Genomic DNA, 18,674 nt, shown 5'->3' on the forward strand with positions numbered 1-18,674 from the left:
GACGTATCCAGAAAAAACAAGTTACTTATCAAATTTTAAAAACCATGACTTGTTATGGTACACAGCACTGCATGAATGCCAAACATCTAAAGGGACATGGATGTGTAAGAGCAAGAAAAAAAAACTGGAAAAAAAGATTATTAAAAATTAACTTTTCATATTAAAATAGAAGGGCTCTATCCAGCTGCAAATATTTACGGTACTGCAGGATGCACAAGCTCTGGGAAATTGTCTGTGCCCTCGGCAGACCCTAGTCAAGAAAGAGGTTGCTCCAGGAGACCTGAAAAATGAGTCCCTAACTCCCATGCACCACGTCACTGCCTTCATGTATTATGCAAACCTTAAGAGGAGGGTTGGAGGAGGAATTGCTGTAGGAGGGGCAGTTGGTCAGAGGGTCTTCGGTTCTCAAGCACCTGAACTGGTTGTAATCTGAACTCCAACGAAACTCCATTGACTGAACCTTCCCACAGCTGCCCTGGTAGGATCACAGTGGGTGGTTGGTGGCTTCCCCAGTGAAGACATCCCTTCTTACTACTTTCTCCACTAAATCACCATTTGGGGAGGATTCCTCTCCCTGTCTCTGTTTTGAAGATGTTTATTTCTCTGGCTGATTGACACCAGTCAGCAAAATTAAAAACTGACTCCAGGAGCCGATGTTCTGTAAATCTCGCTGCATCATTCCCAGGACCCTGACGGCTGTATATGGAAATCTGAGACTTCATCCCTTAAAAGGGGCAGGTTGTGCAATTCCAGTTAAGGCAATGGAAAGACTGCCACTGATTCTAATACGACCTGGATCACGCCCTAATGTTTAAGCCCGTGTGATTCTCAGTGTTTCCTAGATACTGTCAACTACTTCCAACTCCCACAGAGGTCTAGAATATGTCACCAGGTCAGTTCCTAACTGGATTCCGTGGAACAATAGGGAGGAAGTGCTGTTGAGCTTGTATAGGCCAGCAGCCACAGAGACTGTTAATGTCTGGATAGAGCCCTACGGTCACAGAGCTAGGTTATAAAACAATCCTAAAATTCCAGGAGCAGACTGTTAACACTAAAGTTAGGTTTATTTTTAGGAGCAAAAGAAATTATTATGCAAACAGAGTCATATCTAACATTTAAAGCTGAAAAAGCCTTTCTGAAATTTGTTAGTGTTATTTTATTAAAAAATAGGAGCAAAGGGGGAAAAACTTTATTTTATAGGTACCGAGCTAATGTGTTCTTGATTGCGTTTGACTCTCTCCATCTCTGGAGTGACTGGTGTTGGGGTCGCTTTCCCCACGTGTTCTTTGTACAAAACCTACATGATATAAAGGAGTATCCAAAAATCATAAAAAGGCAATGACAATAAAAACAAGAGCTTCTGAATTATCACATTTAGAAAGGGTTACTTTTTGGGGCCCATTCCTGATTCCAGTAAAATCAGTAAGTGCTTTGTGATTGATCTAACTGGCTACAGGAATGGCTCCATTAAGGAATCAGCACTTCATGAAAGCAAAACAGCTTAGTAGAATAAGGAGTCTGGAAGGGTTAAACAAAAACAAAAAAGCAAAAAAACCACTGTTTATTGAAAAAAGAAAGTCAATTAAATTGTTGCTCTAATAAAATCCTAGTACCAAAGGATTAAAGATGAGACTGTGTAGCTTATTTATAAGTGTAAAAAGTAGGAATTTTATGGCAAGAGGTGAATTCACATCCATTTTAAAGTTAGAAAGCATAATTGTTAAAACCTCTAGTGTTATGTTAAACATTTAAGATCTTAAAAAGAGTGTTTTTCCTGCTAAAAATACCGAGCTAATGGTTTCTTGATTGCGTTTGACTCTCTCCATCTCTGGAGTGACTGGTGTTGGGGTAGCTTTCCCTACATTTTCTTTGTACAACACCTGTGAGACATAAGAAAGCAGCCATAGAAAGCAGCAGTAAATAAAACTCCATTTGTTGACAAGTTGGAAGCCTAGGGCATGTTCTATCTTTTCATGCTGTAAGAAAATGCATCTGAGGAAATATAGACCTAACATTGCTTTTTAACCACAAAAGAATTCTTTGAACAAATATTGTGTTTTAACAAGACCACAAAAAAGCAGTAGCTGAGGCGGTTACGAAAATGGATGATGGTAAAAAAAAAAAAATTAATGCAAAAGTTTCAGCGAAAATCAAGATTGAAAAGTGAAGAAGGGCAAATGATTAAAAGTTCTCAAGATTAGAAATGTGGCATTAAAAATGTTTTTAAAAGCAATAACATCAGAACAAAAATAGGTTAAAATAGTGGGAGGTCAGTGTCATTTGTTAAAAAAGTTCAATTTGAAACAGAGTTAATGGGAACTTTTTGCTTATCAGAAATACCGAGCTAAAGTTTTCTTGATTGCGTTTGACTCTCTCAATCTCTGGAGTGACAGGTATGGGGGTTCCAGTCCCCAAGTTCTCTTTGTACAAAACCTGTGTGGTAACGAAGCATCCAAAAAAAATCAGAAAAGCAACAATTAATAAAGCACCACATTATGTCAGGTATTAAGTCTAGTTGGTCTGATTCTGCTTCTCTGTACACCCAAAATCCTGGCTGAATGCCATGAAAGGTTTGGCTGTGCAAGGAGTAAGGGCTCAAGACCAGATAATTCTAATGTCTTATTGTGGAATATGTATTGAATCCACCAGAGAATGGTTTTCTTGGCAAACACGGATCAAAAACTAAATCTGATTACATGAGAAAGTTTTATGACTACCTCTCACTCTATCCTATTGGAGATTCAGACCCATGTTCCTTGCATGGTGAGTGACAGGTACAACAGAGATTTTTAAAAATATCCAACAAGAGAACAGACAAAAAAAAAAAAAAAGAGGTTCAAACAAGGAGTAAAGTGATTAACATTATTGAGGATTATACAAATAGTAAAGTTAGGAAAAAGATTAAGTAAGTAACAGTCACTGTAAAATTGCAGTAAAATGATGGAAAGAGGATGGTCTTATTGGTATAAGTTAATTACGTGAAAGGGATAGGGTGTGTGGTTTTTGTTTTCTTTATAATGATTAAAATGTGCATTTTAAATGGAGTTAAAGGAAATTTTTTTCTTTTCAAAAATACCGAGCTAAAGTTTTCTTGATTGCGTTTGACTCTCTCAACCTCTGGAGTGACAGGTGTTGGGGTTCCTGGCCCCAGGTTCTCTTTGTACAACACCTGTGGGGTAACATGGAAATAGCCAAAAAAAAAAAAAAAAAAAAGCAAGAGTCAATAATATCCTGTGTGCTGGCAGAAAGGGAGAAGTGTGAGGGATACAATTTTTTCACAGCCATCCTGGACTAAAAGCAGGACAAATTAATGAAATAAAAGCTGTAGCGTCATTGTACTACACAATATATTGTGAGCAACTTTGATGGAAAAAGGGGTTTTTATTTATGGATCACATGAAATATCTCGGGTTAAAGGGTATTTTAGAGTTTAAAATGTTGCTTAAAAAGGAATGAAGGGATTTTTCATAAATAATGAAATAACATTTTCTTGATGGTATTTGACCCTGTGTTTCTGGAGAGAGAGACATTGATGTTCCTCCCCTAAATTCTCTATAACATGTGCAATGAGGAGGAGTCATAAAAAAAAAAATCAATAAAATGGTGCCTAGAGTTAAGATTAAGGAATCTTGCTGCCTTATTCTGAAAAGGGCACAGGGGTTACATTAAAAAGAACGCATTTGGGAATGGTACTGGAGAAATACTTATTTAACATTGCTGTCTGATTACATGTGAAATTTCTCTCGAAGAAATGCAACTATGCTGGCAATTTTGACCCATAGGACCAGAGCTTCAAATGAAGGTATGCCAGTTTCTACAGACAAGGATTCAACTCAGAGTCTTTGCACCATGAGAGATAGGTAAGGATGGGACGAAAGGCATCTGACATGACAGAAAAGAAACAGTCTGCTCCTAAATACTAACTAACTAAAGCCCTTGCAGAAATACTGAGACAGACTCTCAGCAGTCTAAATTGGTGTAGTTGCATTGAAATTATACAGATTTATATCAGCTGAGGTTTTGGCCAAACATGTCTTAATTGTTATGTGCATTAAACCAGAAAAAAATCAAGGATTGAGGTAATTATTTTTAAAAAAGCCTGTTATTAGAAAAAAAATAGCTAACAACGTTCAGGATTATCTAAACCACAAAACATAGGAATAGGAATAAGGTATCAATCCCTGAAAACTTCAGTAAAAGATGGGGGAAAGGATGGTTTTATCAGTATAAGTTGATTACAGGGAAAGGATAGCAGTATAGTTATTTTGGTAAAGGTTAAAACATTTAAAAATGAGTTAAAGGAAACTTTTTTCATTGGAAAAATACCAAGCTAAAGTTTTCTTGATTGCGTTTGACTCTCTCAATCTCTGGTGTGACAGGTGTTGGAGTTCCTGTCCCCAGGTTCTCTTTGTACAACACCTGTGGAGTAACAAGGATGTGTCAATAATACTCCACTTGATGAAGGTAAGTGTTGAGCATAAGGAATACAATTTTTATGTCTACCAAATCCACTCTGCACCAAAAAAGCAGGAAGTGTTAATGAATAAGCTAGCTAAGATCAGTGTTATACAGGAATTGTGATAAACTCGGATGGAATTCTTTAGACTTGCAGAAATACCATATCTTATTTTTTACGTGCACTACAGTGGAAAAAAGGGGGATTGAGGCTTTCAAAAACAAAAGTGCTACATTAAAAATTCAAAATAGTTCTAGTTTTTTAAAAGTTAAACACAGGTTTGGAAAATAGAGGGGTGGAAATGGTGGTTAGGAGTTCCTCAGAATTACATAACTCATAAAAAGTACAAAAAAGAAATAAGTAATAATCACTGAAAATTGGAAAGACGATGGTCTTATTTTTATAAGTTGATTACAGGAAAGGAAAAGGGTGGAACTTTTATAAATGTTTAAAAGTTCATCTGAAATGGAGTGAAAGGTAGCAATTTTCTTTTAAAAAAATACCAAGCTAAAGTTTTCTTGATTGCGTTTGACTCTCTCCATCTCTGGAGTGACAGGTGTTGGGGTCCCAGTCCCCAAGCCCTCCTTGTACAACACCTGTGTGGCAACAAGGAAGTGTCAAAGAAAAAGAAGAAGCAAGTCAACAAATCTCTACTTAACATCATGTATATGTTAAGCATCAAGAATCCAATTTTTATATATCAATCCTGACCCCAAACTAGGAAAAGTTAAAGGGAAAATGAGCTAATATTGATGATTATGCAGTATTTGTGACCTCAGCTATGCACCCACAATTCCCATCAATAAGAGATGCTTGGGGAAATATGAAGGCACAAGTGGGCCAGATTCTGATTTAATTTATTTCATTGTAAATCTGGAGTGATTTCACTGATTTTAATGGATATCTCCAGACTTGTACCAGTTTAAATGAGATCAGAGTAGCTTGTGGTAAGTACATGTATCAAAAAGTGTAACTACATTGTATTCTCCTAAGTGGCATAAGAATCTGAAGTCAGGACAGAATTTCAAAACTATGGTGTTTGAGCCGGTATAAAATGAATTCAAACCTCCCCCCATATAAACAGGGACACAAAAAAGTTAATAATAATGAAAAAGCATCATGATGTAAAACTCATGAATTGTGGATGGCAATTCGAATGGAATGTATTAGGACCAGAAGAATTTATCCTAGAGGATTGTGAGTACTACAATAAATCTTCATTATGTATGTAATTCTCTTCCTCTCTGGAACACAGCAATGCTGCCCCGGGTCTGTTTACAAAGACCTGCAGGATACAAGAAAAGCATCCAACACGGCAACAACAAAAGAAAGACATGTCATGTTCTAACTACATTCTATTGCTTTAAAGAAAGGTTAGGTTTTATTTTACATTTGCACTGCACTGACATGGTGATGCAAAGGCTATTAGAAACATCTACTGTGTTATTGAGGAAGAGGATGGGAATCCACTCTGAACATCACGTTTTGCAATGGGGGAAATATATAAGGAAATGTGGTAGGGTAAATATGGTTAAAATTTCACAGAAGGAAATATTTATAACAACTACGTTAGACTGGGATGGAAAATTAAAATGCCGTACTAGGATGGTGACAGGTTTAGTGGTTCAGTTAAAAAAAAGGGCTGTGATTCAAAGCCCTGTGAAGGGTTAAAGGAAGAAATTTAATATGGAGGAGTTAATGGAGGAGTTATCGGGATTGTTGTTTTCTTTTGGAAATACCGAGCTAACGATCTCTTGATTGCGTTTGACTCTCTCCATCTCTGGAGTGACAGGTGTTGGGATCCCAGTCCCCAAGCCCTCCTTGTACAAAACCTGTGAGGTACAAGAAAGTACTCAAACCAGGCAAGGTTATTAAATCTGGCTATGTGATGAGCAGTGTTTAGTAACAGTATTGACTATTCCACACTTCTAGAGGTGAATGCTAAAGGCAGCTGCATGGTGGTTGATTATTCCATAAATACTCAGAAGCTGGTAAGTTAAACTTAAACAAACAGACAGAGGGAAAATGCCATGTTAATTTCACTGCTGACCTCCGGGTGTTTTTTTGTTTTGTTTTTAATGCATATAAAATTGTAAATCACTCAAAAGGTTAAAAACACAACGGGAATGGCAGGAGATGAGTTAAATATTTCATGTCGGTAGTTTTCTTCTAAATCATTGAAGAAACAAAGAATGGTTGTTAGGATGTTATTGTGAAAGAATGAGTTGTTTTATTTATTTGAGAAATACCGTGCTAATGTGTTCTTGATTGCGTCTGACTCTCTCTATCTCTGGAGTCATAGGTGTTGGGATTCCTGTCCCAAGATCCTCTTTGTACAACACCTGCAGAAAGAACATAAGCACCCACAGAGGTGATGAGAGGACTGCTCACTTTTCACAGAAACCTAACCGAAGCTGGATATGTAATTTGTTTGGATTACATGTAAATATGTGCACATTTTATTTTGGCTGCAGGTTTGTGTTTTTAAGGCCCTGGTTCAAGGTAGTTGGACAGGCATCTAATTTTAAGTACATGAACATACTGAAGTCAATGGGATTGCCCACTTAAAGTTACACACATGCTTAAATGCATAGTTGATCTGGGGTCTAAAACTGTTGCAGTTCTTTAAAAAAAAACACATTGATTTGGTTTTGAAAATTCCCATGTGCTACTTTTCCTGTAATTAACATTTTCAGAGAGAGAAATGTTATATTATAGTGTCAACATATGGCTAAAATTCTCAGAGGCTTGTGTAGTACATTTTGAAAGCACTGTATAGAGACTTAGCAATGGGGCTCCACTGCACATGAAGTGCCCTTTCAAGATTTACCCTGTCTTACCTATTAATAATACTCTAGTCCCTCCATTTTGTTTTAGTTTTCTGATGAGAAAGCGCATCCGAATTTCAGCTCTCATACAGTTAGATTTGTCTTCATTTGTAATTATTTGACCAAATAATTGCTTGCATTTTCATGAAAGGAAATTGCATATAAAATGCCTCAGTCCAAAGTCTGATCATAAGAACCAGAACTACAATTATGTTAGAGATGTAACTTGTAAATCACTAAAATGGATGTACATACTGCATTATATGCCTTCAGTATGCCACCAAAACCAGAAAATGGTTAGAATATATGGTAAATAAAGCATTCAAAGCATGAGAAGCAAGAGATGAGGTAAATCCAAGGTTAGCAAACACCAGTGTAGTTTGAAAATATAACCAGATTATGCAAAACTGAACTGTAAAAAACAATTAGTACCAGAAGGAGCTCAGAGGGAAATGGTGGGACAGGGGACAGGAAAGGGAAAGTTATTACTTAAAGGTTACTTATACTCACTTATAAGGACTTTGCCATCACTCAAGATAACTCTTTTGTGGTGAATAACTGAGGTATCAATAAGCAAAGGACCACATCTGCTCATGAGTCTACATGCAATGCTCTCACTGAAGTTAAGAGGAATGTCACCTAAAAATCAGTAGCTCTTTAACAACAGAGTAACAAAGAAGGCCAAGATGCTGTTTATACTCAGAACTGTAACTGGATTTTGTGACAATTAATATGGCTCCAGATACTTTTAGTGAGATTTCCCTCCAACCATTCACAACACTGCAGAATTGTTTAAGAAACTACCTGACCATTTTTTTGTTCTTAACCACCTATTTAGAATTAAATCAGTGAAGTGGCTGAGTTTATCAAGCTCCAACCTTGAGTAGTGAAGAAAACTGGATTCTAGTACCCTGCTGTTGCTCATCATAAAGATTGAGAGGTACATTCTCTCTTCAACAGGCAACAGCCATTAATGCTAAGGGAGGTTAAAGCTTGAGCTCTGCAAAGGGCATACCTCCCTGAAAGTCCTAGTTGGAAATGACAGCATTTATTAGAAAGGAAAGGAGGACTATTTAGTAATGCAAGCATAGTGTTATGACTGTGCAGGTCACACAGATGAGTGCAGAAAATATCAGCCACTACCGAGCTGATGTGCTTCTGTGTCTCCTTCACACGTTTCACTTCTGGAAGATCAGAAATTGGAATTCCTTTTCCAATACTTTCCTTATATTTAATCTGCAAAGTCACATACATTCAAAAAACAAAAATACTTAAAGCTCATTAAACATATGTATATGGTAACCAATTACATGACAGAACAAAGAATCAGATCATTTAGAACTTACTGAAACTTAAAGCATTACATACATCCTTCTGAGACCCGGATTTCAATAAATTCTAATGGGATAGACAGGAGCAGAGGGTTTCTCTAGGGCACAGATGATGAATCTTTTGGCTCTCAAGTCTTTAAAAGAGCCAGAATTGCTATGGCATCAGAAACCAATCAACCAATAATTGAACCCAGAGTAAAGAGGAAGACAATCTTAGCTTCTTAAAGTAAAATGTTCAAACCTGAGCCCAAGATTTGGGCATCCAACTTGAGACACCTTCAAGAGGGCATGGTATTTTGAAAGTGCTGATCACATGACTGCTAAAATTTGGGCCTAATTTGAGATGTATCACTTAGGCACCAAAAAAATGAAGGCAGTCAAAATTGCTAGTCACTTGAAAATCTTAGCCTAAGTGCCTAAAGTTAGGCACCTAAATCCATATTTAACTACCGAAACAGAATTAGCCTGATTTCCAAAGACTTTGAGAACCTGCAGATCCCACTCATTTCAATAGGACCAGAGATGTGTCTGCACTTTTGACCAACACAGCAATTCAGTTTAAAAGCAGGTCTCTGCTTTTAAAGCATTCCAGTCCTTTTCACAGTAATGCTGTAAGCAGAGGGAATCTCAGCTACAGTTGAAGCTACCATTAATAGCTCAGTTTCATAATACTGTGGACTGAAACTGATTTTTAACATAAATCTAAATACACTGAACAGACCTGTAACCTTGCTACTTGCTTTCTATATGAATGTAGGTGTTCAAGTTTTGGATTTATGAAACATATCCTATCCAACATGGGTCAGGCTGCACACAAGAGTCAATTTAAAAAAAATTAGTTTTGTCTCCTTTTTTTACAAGATGCAAAATAAAAGACACCCCTCAAGAACAAATTTCTCCCGCCATCATCAAGCAAACATTCGAATGAAGAGGCAAGCTTTAGTATCCCTTGCCCTAATATGACATCAGCATTAAAAGCATAAACTGTATGTAGGCTAAATACTTACAATTGCATTTGCCAACATGCATAAATAAATCCTTATTCATCCTTTAGAATATTAAAACTTTTATGTAAAGTAAACTTGATATAAAAATGTGTTAAATTACATGTTTGGGGAGAGATTATAATTAGAATGAGCACTTCTATGTTTTAGAAAAGGATTATAATTAGCATATTGTTAATCATTAGAAAGATTTTCCTAGTAAGAGCTATCCCAAATATTGAAGAAAATAAAACTTTTTAAAGTTGTTAGGAAACTATTTTTTGACAAATGGTAATAGGTAAAGGCTCTAAAATAACCCTTAATGTCATCAGTAATGCCAAAACTGCTGTTAGCACCAGATAAGGAAACGAGCGCGAAAGAGGAAATTATTTGAGTTGTATTAGCACAGGTAGAGTGTTAGAAATCCATTGTTTTGTACCGTGCTAATCGCGTCCTGGGTTTGTTTAATTCTCTGCATCTCAGGTGTCTTTTCAATAGCTGTTCCTGTTCCAATATCTTCTTTATATAAAATCTTAATATTCAGAAACAAGACAACAAAGTTAAGCACAGAAAACACAATATTGTCCCTCCTAGAGAGTGACTACAAAACATCTGAAAGTGGGTGGGCCAAACTAATATACAAAGGTACAGGCTCATAGCCAATTCTGAGCTCTATCTGTAACTGGTGCAAAATAAGGTCAGTAAAGTTTACTTTGCCTATCTTGAAGAGTCTCTCCTACTACAAGCAGTGACCCTTGTGGAAACAAAGGGTTTGGATCATTTTTATTTGCAGTAGCACATTTTATGGACAATAGTATTCCATTTTGCAGCATTTAGTTTAAGACTGAAATGTATCACTCTCCAGAGTTTGGACAGACTTCTGTTGTTAAACGTACAATGTGACCAATGTGAACATGACACAAGGAAAATACTTAACTCCTTAAGATAAATCATGTGAAATGTGAAACAAATCAGGACAGACGTAGTTCATTTACTGTTAAAAGGTGACATTTGCATCACATCAAGATTGTTGTACTACAAGCTCACAGCACTAGATGGCCATTGGCCATATGACAAAATAAGGGTGAACACTAATAATACTGCACACAGGATGGCTTAACTGTCAAAACAGAAAGTGAGTGACAAGTTTGCGCAAGCAGCAACAGATATGACAGGTAGTAAAAGTCAGCGAACTATAAGTGTAAAATTAGTATGAAACACTAAAGACCTGAGGCTGCAAATTCTCATGCACATGCTTAATTGGAAGTATAAGTAGCTCCACTGAAGTTAGTAAGGCTACACGTGGACATAAGTGGATACAAGAAAAGTTCTAAAAAGTGTTTTTAAAATATTAAAATGGAGCTATTTGAGTTAGCATTGAACATGTGTAAAATAAATATACCGAGCTGAAATTCTTTTGGTTTTCTTTAACACGCAGTATTTCTGGTGTATCTTGTACCACTATAACTTTTCCTTTACTGTTCTTTGCATCCCACTGGTAGTGAAGCTATTAAAAAAAGGAAAAGAAAGATGTGGTTAGGATATCAACTCTAGTCCATAAGAGTTTACTCTTGTCTTTTTAAAAGCTTTCTTTTTTAAAGATAGAAGATAAAAGATTTGTCAAGGATATATTCTGAGGAGACTTTTAAATGTCATCACATGTGGTGGGATTTTTTACAATCCATGAATGTAAAATATACTCTCCCAGATTGCAGCTAATCAGAATAAAAATAGTAATAGAGTCTTAAAATTTTAAAAAAAATTCTAGAAAGGTGACTACTGCGAGCTAGGGAAAAATCACACCATTGAAAACTAATGCCTTCCACCAGGCTCAACAGGTGGGAAACTTAATAATACCAGCACTGAAGTGGACAGCCCCAAGAAACAGGAGGGTGTGAATGCTAGAGGAACGCAGGGATGATCCATCCTACTCGGAAGAGGGGTTCTCTTCCTTCTATTGGCCAACCAGAGGCAGCTGGGAGTTGATTGCTTTGCTTCCCCCTCCCACCCTTTCAAATTTAAATTTGTCCCCACGTCTGTTTGGTCATGATTCTCGGACCAATACACAGCTGTGGCCCATGTTTCAGCCTCAGGGTCTTACAGGTAGTATAGCTACATGGTGTGGATGCAGTCCACATAACACATGGAGAGCTGAATATGTGGCCACAATGGTAAATAGGATGAGAACCACTGATGTATGGCTACACTGTAGCTGGGAGTGAACGCCCCAGCCCAGGTAGAGAGACTCAGGCTAGCAGGACTCAATCTAGTGTGCTAAAAACAGCAGTGTTATCATTATGGCTCTGGCAGAGACTTGGCCTAGCCGTTCAAGTTCAGACCCAGGGTGTTGGATGGCCTTAAGAGCCCAAGCTGCTGCCCGAACAGCATCCGTACTGCTATTTTTAGCACACTAGATCAAGCCCTATTAGCACAAGGCTTGCTCCCAGCTGCAGTGTAGACACACCCTGAGACCCTCTTGCGCCATTTAAGCAGCTACACCTTCCTTCCTTGTATTTTGTAGCATAGGAACTGTGTTTTTTAGGAGGCTGTGGGCAAGGCCACTCTTAGGATTAATGGGGCCCCTATGCCTGAGGCAGCCCCGGCTCGCATGTGTATTTTAGATAAGGGTGGTCTTTTGAAGGATTTATTTAAAAAACTATATGTCTGAAGATCCAAGCATTTAAGGCTAAAGAGGAATACTCAGACTGTGCATCTAAAAAGCTATGCAAGGATTGTTTTAGAGATGTGATTTTATAATCTTCAGCAACACACTAATGAAATATTTTTAAAGCAAATTTTAAACTAAGATCCTGTAGACTAACATGCCCTGAACAGGTATCACAGTAATGCACAACTGGTTTTGTCAGTAAATGCAGAACCTGAGGCCTTGTCTACACTGCCACCTTAAAGTGCGGCCGCAGCAGCACTTCCACGGTGGTCATGAAGACATACCCTGACGGTGTATACCTGGGGATTGGCAAATGCTTCATTACCACTTGAATGGCTCTTTAACAGTTTCAATCTGCTAACAGGTCTGGCAGGCTGGAAGACCTTTTCACTTTTAAGTACTAGATCCCCTCCGGAGGAAGACTCACGAGGCTGCAGCAGCCAGCTATGGTGGCAGCCTGCAGGAAGGGTCAGAACAGGGATAGGAAGAGGCGGGGGATGGACAATAAGACCCAGAGGTGCCCCAAATTTTCAGGTGCCCTACGCCGCCGTGTATGCCTAAGGACAGCCCTGGCTGTGGGTCTGACCAATCCTCTAGTTTGGGGGTCAGGAAGGAACTTTTCCTACTCTGGCTGACTTGGCAGAAGTCTGGTTGGGGAGGTTGTTTTTGCCTTCCTCACATCATCATGGAGGCACAGTTATGTTAAACAGAGCATGATTTAGAGAAATAGTATTAGTAACCTGCATGACTATTTCATTTTTAACGATACTAGACACTTGCTGGAAGCGTAGTGACAAAGATTAAAAGAGCCAGTTCCCGGAGCTAAGAGAGATCAGGTGGTTCTCTGTGCACTGGGGAGAAGCGGATACCTGAAGTCTTCACAGACTAAAGTCGCTCCTCTGGTACCCTATGACCCCGGCACAAAGGAGTGAGGGGCTTGAGAACAGCAAGTTGAATCCTGCAAGTAAGCAGAGGACTGCCTACCTTGAGTCATAGGTTATATGGTGGGGGCTCTGTAACCCCACACTGGACCCACTTAAAAGCCTGGTACATGAGAGTTGGGGGAAGATGAGGCAAATAGCGTTGCCCAATCCCCCCATGTTATGGCAATAGTTGTGGCCTGTGCTTTTACCCTATAATACACAGATTCCGTGGGGGAGACCAGTGTCTTAAATTGGGGGTCCTGACCCAAAAGGGAGTTGTGGGGTGGTCACAAGGTTATTTGCGGGGGGGGTCATAGTATTGCCACCCTTACTTCTGCGCTGCCTTCAGAGCTGGGCGGCCAGAGACTGGCGGCTGTTGGCTGGGCACCCGGCTCTGAAGGCAGCGCCCTGCCAGCACCAGCACTAAAGTAAGGGTAGCAGCACCACAACACACCCACCCCGCCCCAATAATCTTGCAACCCCCCACTTCCCCCATAACTCCTTTCTGGGTCAGGACCCCTACAAATACAACACTGTGAAATTTTAGATTGTAAATTTGAAGATTTCAGTGATTTACATTTTTTAAATCCTATGACCGTGAAATTGACCAAAATGGACTGTGAATTTGGTAGGGCCATAAGGATAAGGGTCTTAAAACAGGAACAAACTAATTAGATGGGAAATGGACATTCTCTGTTGTGTGACAATAAACAATGGCTTGGCACATGTACGTACAGTGCTAAAGTTCTTTTGGTTCTCACGGACTCTCAGCATTTCTGGTGTGTCTACAACGGCCAGGTAGTGTGACATGGTCCTTCCTGCATCTTCCTTATATTTTTTCTGTTAAATCAATGTTAAAAAAAGATAGTTTTCTGTTAAAGATAATAAAAAAATAGTACAGCATTTTTACTGCTGATTAATGCAAGTTTAAACAGTAGCGAGCAATGCAGTGGCCGATACAGACACATAAAATAATCTTTATGCAGGATTTTTTTTTTTAAATGTTGACTGACGTTAATGTTGGTCAGAGATGCTAGACTGACAGTTCTTTGGTAGCATATGTCCAGCGTTCTCTCCTGAATTTTGTTACAGCCAGTTAGTTTAATTCACTTTAAGACAAAATCTGCTTGAATTAGCCTCTGTTAATGATCAAGTAAGGGAGAGACTCACTGAGAATGAACAACAACCATGACTCTTTAAATCTCATTACCTGGCTTGAAAGGTTCTTGACCTGCTGGGCATGAATGATCTCTGGAGTATCGATAACAGAGGTGTAATTGGCTTTATCCATTTCTGCCAAATGCTTATATTTAATCTGTTGGAAAACATTTAAATTAGGGACCCTCAATCATATCTATGATCACTGTCTTCTCTCGTCTACTCAGAAAATACTCTTCATAAGGTTTCTTTTTAAAAAGTCATCAGGTTTTATGTCTGCGCTATTCACACTGACCTGACTGGCAATGTCAGTGGCATTCTTTGCCCTCATATAATCTGGTGTTTCCAAAGCCAGGTCTGTCAGACCTCTTCCTTTGATTTCGAGCTCCAGTGCTCTCTTGTACTCTTTCTATGGGTGAAGATAATAATTTGAAAACAATATATATATATGTGGAATCGGATGGCTCTGGCAACTTTAGCTAGAGTCTCATTACAATAGCTCTACCATCTAGAAATGGCATATGACAATCATACACACAAAACCACAACGTTACATTCAATTATATTAACTCATGACAGTTTATTTTCAATAAAAACTATGTAAATGTTCAGAACAGACAACACAATACAGCAGTAAATGGACAAATGTCATGAGTCAGGTTTATTTCAAGGTGGTGCTGACGGTGGCGTCATAAACCTTGGAGCAAGGTCTCAGGGCAGAAATTCCCCTAGGGACCAGGTGGTGGAAGTACAAAGCAGTGACCAGCCACTTGTGCTGGGAGGTGGGCAATGAGACGCTAGTGCTGTCTGAAAAATGTACGATAGCAGCTTTAGAACCTCGAGAATTAATGCTTCCCCCCCGATGGTAACTTTGTGAAGCACAGTCGCAGAAACACTCGGATGAATCTTCCCTGAGGTTCAAAGGATCTATTTGGTGCAAGTCAGTGTAATTTAAACCAGAAACTTTGCTACATTTGGCCCATTATCAGTTGTAATATAAATTATGGTAATAAAATAAACTTGAACTGCACAAATTTGCTGCAGCATCAATACAAATATATTACAAATTCAAATATCCCCTTTGCCAGTTATCAGGTACATTTAATTTGAAATATTGCATTGACATACCATAATAATAATAATTTGCATTTGGAAGTCTCCTTTTATCCAGTGGTGGTGAAGCCCTTAGAAACATGCGTTAACTTAGCTACTCCAGTGAGAGAGGTTACTGTGAAATACCTCTATATATTGCAGTATAGTTAAAGTGATTTGCACAGGGTCATACATAAAGTCAGTTGCAGAGTCATGAATAGTGCTCAACAAGTGCTAGCTCCCATTCTGCAGCTCACTGGAATACTCTTCCCTTCCCCAAAGTCCATGTCCAGCAACATTTATCATTCTGTGTTAATGTCACCTTGCGCATTAATGCTGTGGAATGGTTCTAGTTCCAGTCAGGCCTTATTCCAGCTCGTAATTTGACTTACCTCATTTAGGATATGAGTTGCATTCTTTGCTCTTAACATGTCTGGAGTCTCCTCCAAGAGTGTCATACCTTTACCTTTGACACCTTCCTCTAGATCCCTCCTGTATTCTTTCTATAGGAAGGAAAAAAGAAGGGGAAACTGCAGAAATAGTTATCATTCCACTACTCTGATGTAAAGAAAAAATGAGACCGAACGGGGGCGGGGGAGGGGTTGTTTGTTTTGTTTTAAGTAACAAAGAATATTGTTTGGAGTTATATACTCTCTAAAGACAGAGATCAGAACTCATTCTAAACTCTTACGGATGCACACACACAGGAACAATTATGTTGATGTAAAGGGACACAATAAATGTGAATACGGTTAACAGTTAGTGGAATTAACATATGCAACAAATTACATCATGGTACAAACGCATCTGAAAACATACTTAACATACATGGTAAGCAATGAGGTGAGGTTAATTAGTGAATACTGGTGGAATACTGGTGAGGTTAATTAGTGGAATTATTTGGCACAATAGAGGAAGTAAATGCAGAGTAGCTGCTACCTCGCTTGCTATTTTGGTTGCATATTTGACATGTAAGAAAGATGGTGTAATCTCCAGGCCAGCAAGGTTTCTGCCTTTAATGGACTCCTCATAGTCCTTCTTATATTCTTTCTAATATGAGTAGGAAGAAGGGGAAAAAAGCAAATATTTATTACTTTTTTCATATTGCTTCAAAATAAATGCACCAGGACAAAAGAGCAACTTCTAATTATCTCCAGTGATTTCACAGTGTCACCATCTCCAGGAAGGTAACTGTGGGTGTAACCTTACTCCCACTGAAGTCTTTGAAACAGCTCTCATTGGCTTCAATGGAAGCTGGAGCTGACCCTGTATCAGAAGTGTTTCTAATTGTCTGTGTATGGCAAGAAGTTCAAACAATCCATGGAAGCACCCGAACAGCATGACTGACCATCTTATACAAGTGTGTTTCAACATGTATAAGTTTCTCAACGTGACAAAACAAGATCAAAACTTAAAGCTGATAAGAAATAACTGCTTGAAAGGATAGAATGACAGGCCAATGAAAAATACTGTGACATCAGAGACAAACAGCAATTAAACGGAGTTGCTGAAAAATATAGGTCTCCAATAAAAATTATATTCTGAGCACTTACACTAACAGTTTGAAAAGTCTTCCCATAGACTGTGATAAGTCCCGTAATACATTATGCTGCAAAACCTTCAGTGAAATGGTAATCTCATACTGTATTTCTCCCATAGACTCAAAGTTATTGGTCAAGTATAGGCTACTTTATTACAGTTTATTGATGTAGACAGAGTGTCAGAGGTACATCCTTTATAGTTACACACTGAAATCCCTTGAATTAACGAAGTTTGGTTCCATTGGTAATGCAGGTATAATGGAACTTACATTACAATGTAACTATAGTTTACAGAGCACACCACCACTCAAGGTTTATCCCCAACCATTTTCAGTTCACTGTGAAAACATAATAATGAAACAGCACTATACAGAGGTTTCCTAAATCTAACTCTACTGAGTTCGCTGATGAAGCATCTTACCTCACTCTGCATGTGCTGAGATTCCTTGGCAGTGATATATGTTGGAGTTTCAAAGTCCAGCATGGCTTTTCCTTTCTCCTTTTCATACTTCTCCTTGTATTTCACCTGACAACAGGAGACCCAAGTTACCCTCCGAATTAGCAGAGAAGTAGCTGCTATACCAGCTCATGGACTTATAGGTGTCTGTTTCGTTCAGTCAACAGACTTCCATTAGAAAATGAACTGCAGTCTCTGGCGCTCTCACTGAAATGCACACGGCTCCTATCCGCTGCCATCACAGGTTAAAGACATGGAAGGGACAGACCTGCTATTGTGTCAAAAATATGCATACATATAGTGAGCGTTCAATAAAAATAAATGAGAAAATGTTTCTAACTGACTTCTGTGTACAGCAGGTTGGCATAGGGCTCATTCCATATCAGAGAGCCCTCTAAGGGTAATTGTAGTAACTGTATGACATTGAAAGTAAATGGATGAATGAGAAACACTTGACCAACTTACTTGACTTTGTAGTTCTGTAGCCTCCTTTAGATGAAGCTGTTCAAGGTTATCTGGCACCACATGGTAGTGACCCTTACTCTTCTCATATTGCTTCTTGTACTGGTACTGAAGGGAAGGCATCAAGTACCACCTCAATAAAAACCTGATCAGGTCTACTTCCTAGGCCCAACTAATGCAAACACTTCAATGGCACATCAAATAGCAATTTGAAATCTAACAAAATGAGGGAGGTGGGGGGAAAGCAACCCCCAAATAGATTTATTTCTAAAGATTTGGGGTGGACATTTGTCCTTTCTGATAATCTCAAAATGGACCAAGATTTTATTTTACACCAGAAAAAGAAAAGAAATAGGGTTATGTCATGTAATAATGACTGATCTTTTATATCATTCTGAAGTGCTATATTAGACATAGCCATCATTCTGTGATACTACAGTAGGGTGAGAGTAAACACAAAAATCCCATTAAAAACAGTAAAAAAGAAAGTCACAAATAATAATAAATAGGAAAGAATTGCAAAAAAAGGAGAAAATGGAAAGAAACCTGGTATTTGTTAGTGAGATATGATCAGTCGAAAATGTAAAAAATGATTACAGTTAAAAAATGGTTAGAGGTTTTAAAATAGTAGCAGTTCTACATATATAGATTTCAGTGTCCAAAGGCTGGATGTATTAATGTTGCTAGTTGGGTAGGTAATAATCATTAGGTAGGAGAGGAAGAGATCACTACCAGGTGATGTCCTCAGAACAGTAAAGGATGGAGCTGTTATAGA

The 18,674-nt window shown here is 38.4% G+C and overlaps 1 protein-coding gene across 1 annotated transcript in view; it reads right to left on the minus strand.

Annotated features, from left to right (window-relative positions):
* NEB (nebulin) overlaps positions 1 to 18,674 on the minus strand; it is a 194,957-nt gene that overhangs the window by 9,276 nt on the left and 167,007 nt on the right. Inside the window, exons 139-156 of the mRNA XM_077830379.1 lie at positions 17,903 to 18,007; positions 17,402 to 17,506; positions 16,379 to 16,489; positions 15,832 to 15,942; positions 14,643 to 14,756; positions 14,400 to 14,504; positions 13,925 to 14,029; positions 11,001 to 11,105; positions 10,038 to 10,130; positions 8,428 to 8,520; positions 6,706 to 6,798; positions 6,196 to 6,288; positions 4,960 to 5,052; positions 4,327 to 4,419; positions 3,077 to 3,169; positions 2,341 to 2,433; positions 1,788 to 1,880; positions 1,205 to 1,297 (exon numbers count right to left, since the gene is read on the minus strand). Of these exons, the coding sequence (XP_077686505.1) occupies positions 1,205 to 1,297; positions 1,788 to 1,880; positions 2,341 to 2,433; positions 3,077 to 3,169; positions 4,327 to 4,419; positions 4,960 to 5,052; positions 6,196 to 6,288; positions 6,706 to 6,798; positions 8,428 to 8,520; positions 10,038 to 10,130; positions 11,001 to 11,105; positions 13,925 to 14,029; positions 14,400 to 14,504; positions 14,643 to 14,756; positions 15,832 to 15,942; positions 16,379 to 16,489; positions 17,402 to 17,506; positions 17,903 to 18,007 (1,791 nt within the window). The remainder of the gene's footprint in view (positions 1 to 1,204; positions 1,298 to 1,787; positions 1,881 to 2,340; positions 2,434 to 3,076; positions 3,170 to 4,326; positions 4,420 to 4,959; positions 5,053 to 6,195; positions 6,289 to 6,705; positions 6,799 to 8,427; positions 8,521 to 10,037; positions 10,131 to 11,000; positions 11,106 to 13,924; positions 14,030 to 14,399; positions 14,505 to 14,642; positions 14,757 to 15,831; positions 15,943 to 16,378; positions 16,490 to 17,401; positions 17,507 to 17,902; positions 18,008 to 18,674) is intronic.

This window comes from Eretmochelys imbricata, chromosome 11, assembly GCF_965152235.1.
Source record: "Eretmochelys imbricata isolate rEreImb1 chromosome 11, rEreImb1.hap1, whole genome shotgun sequence".
Taxonomy (NCBI): Eukaryota; Metazoa; Chordata; order Testudines; family Cheloniidae; genus Eretmochelys; species Eretmochelys imbricata.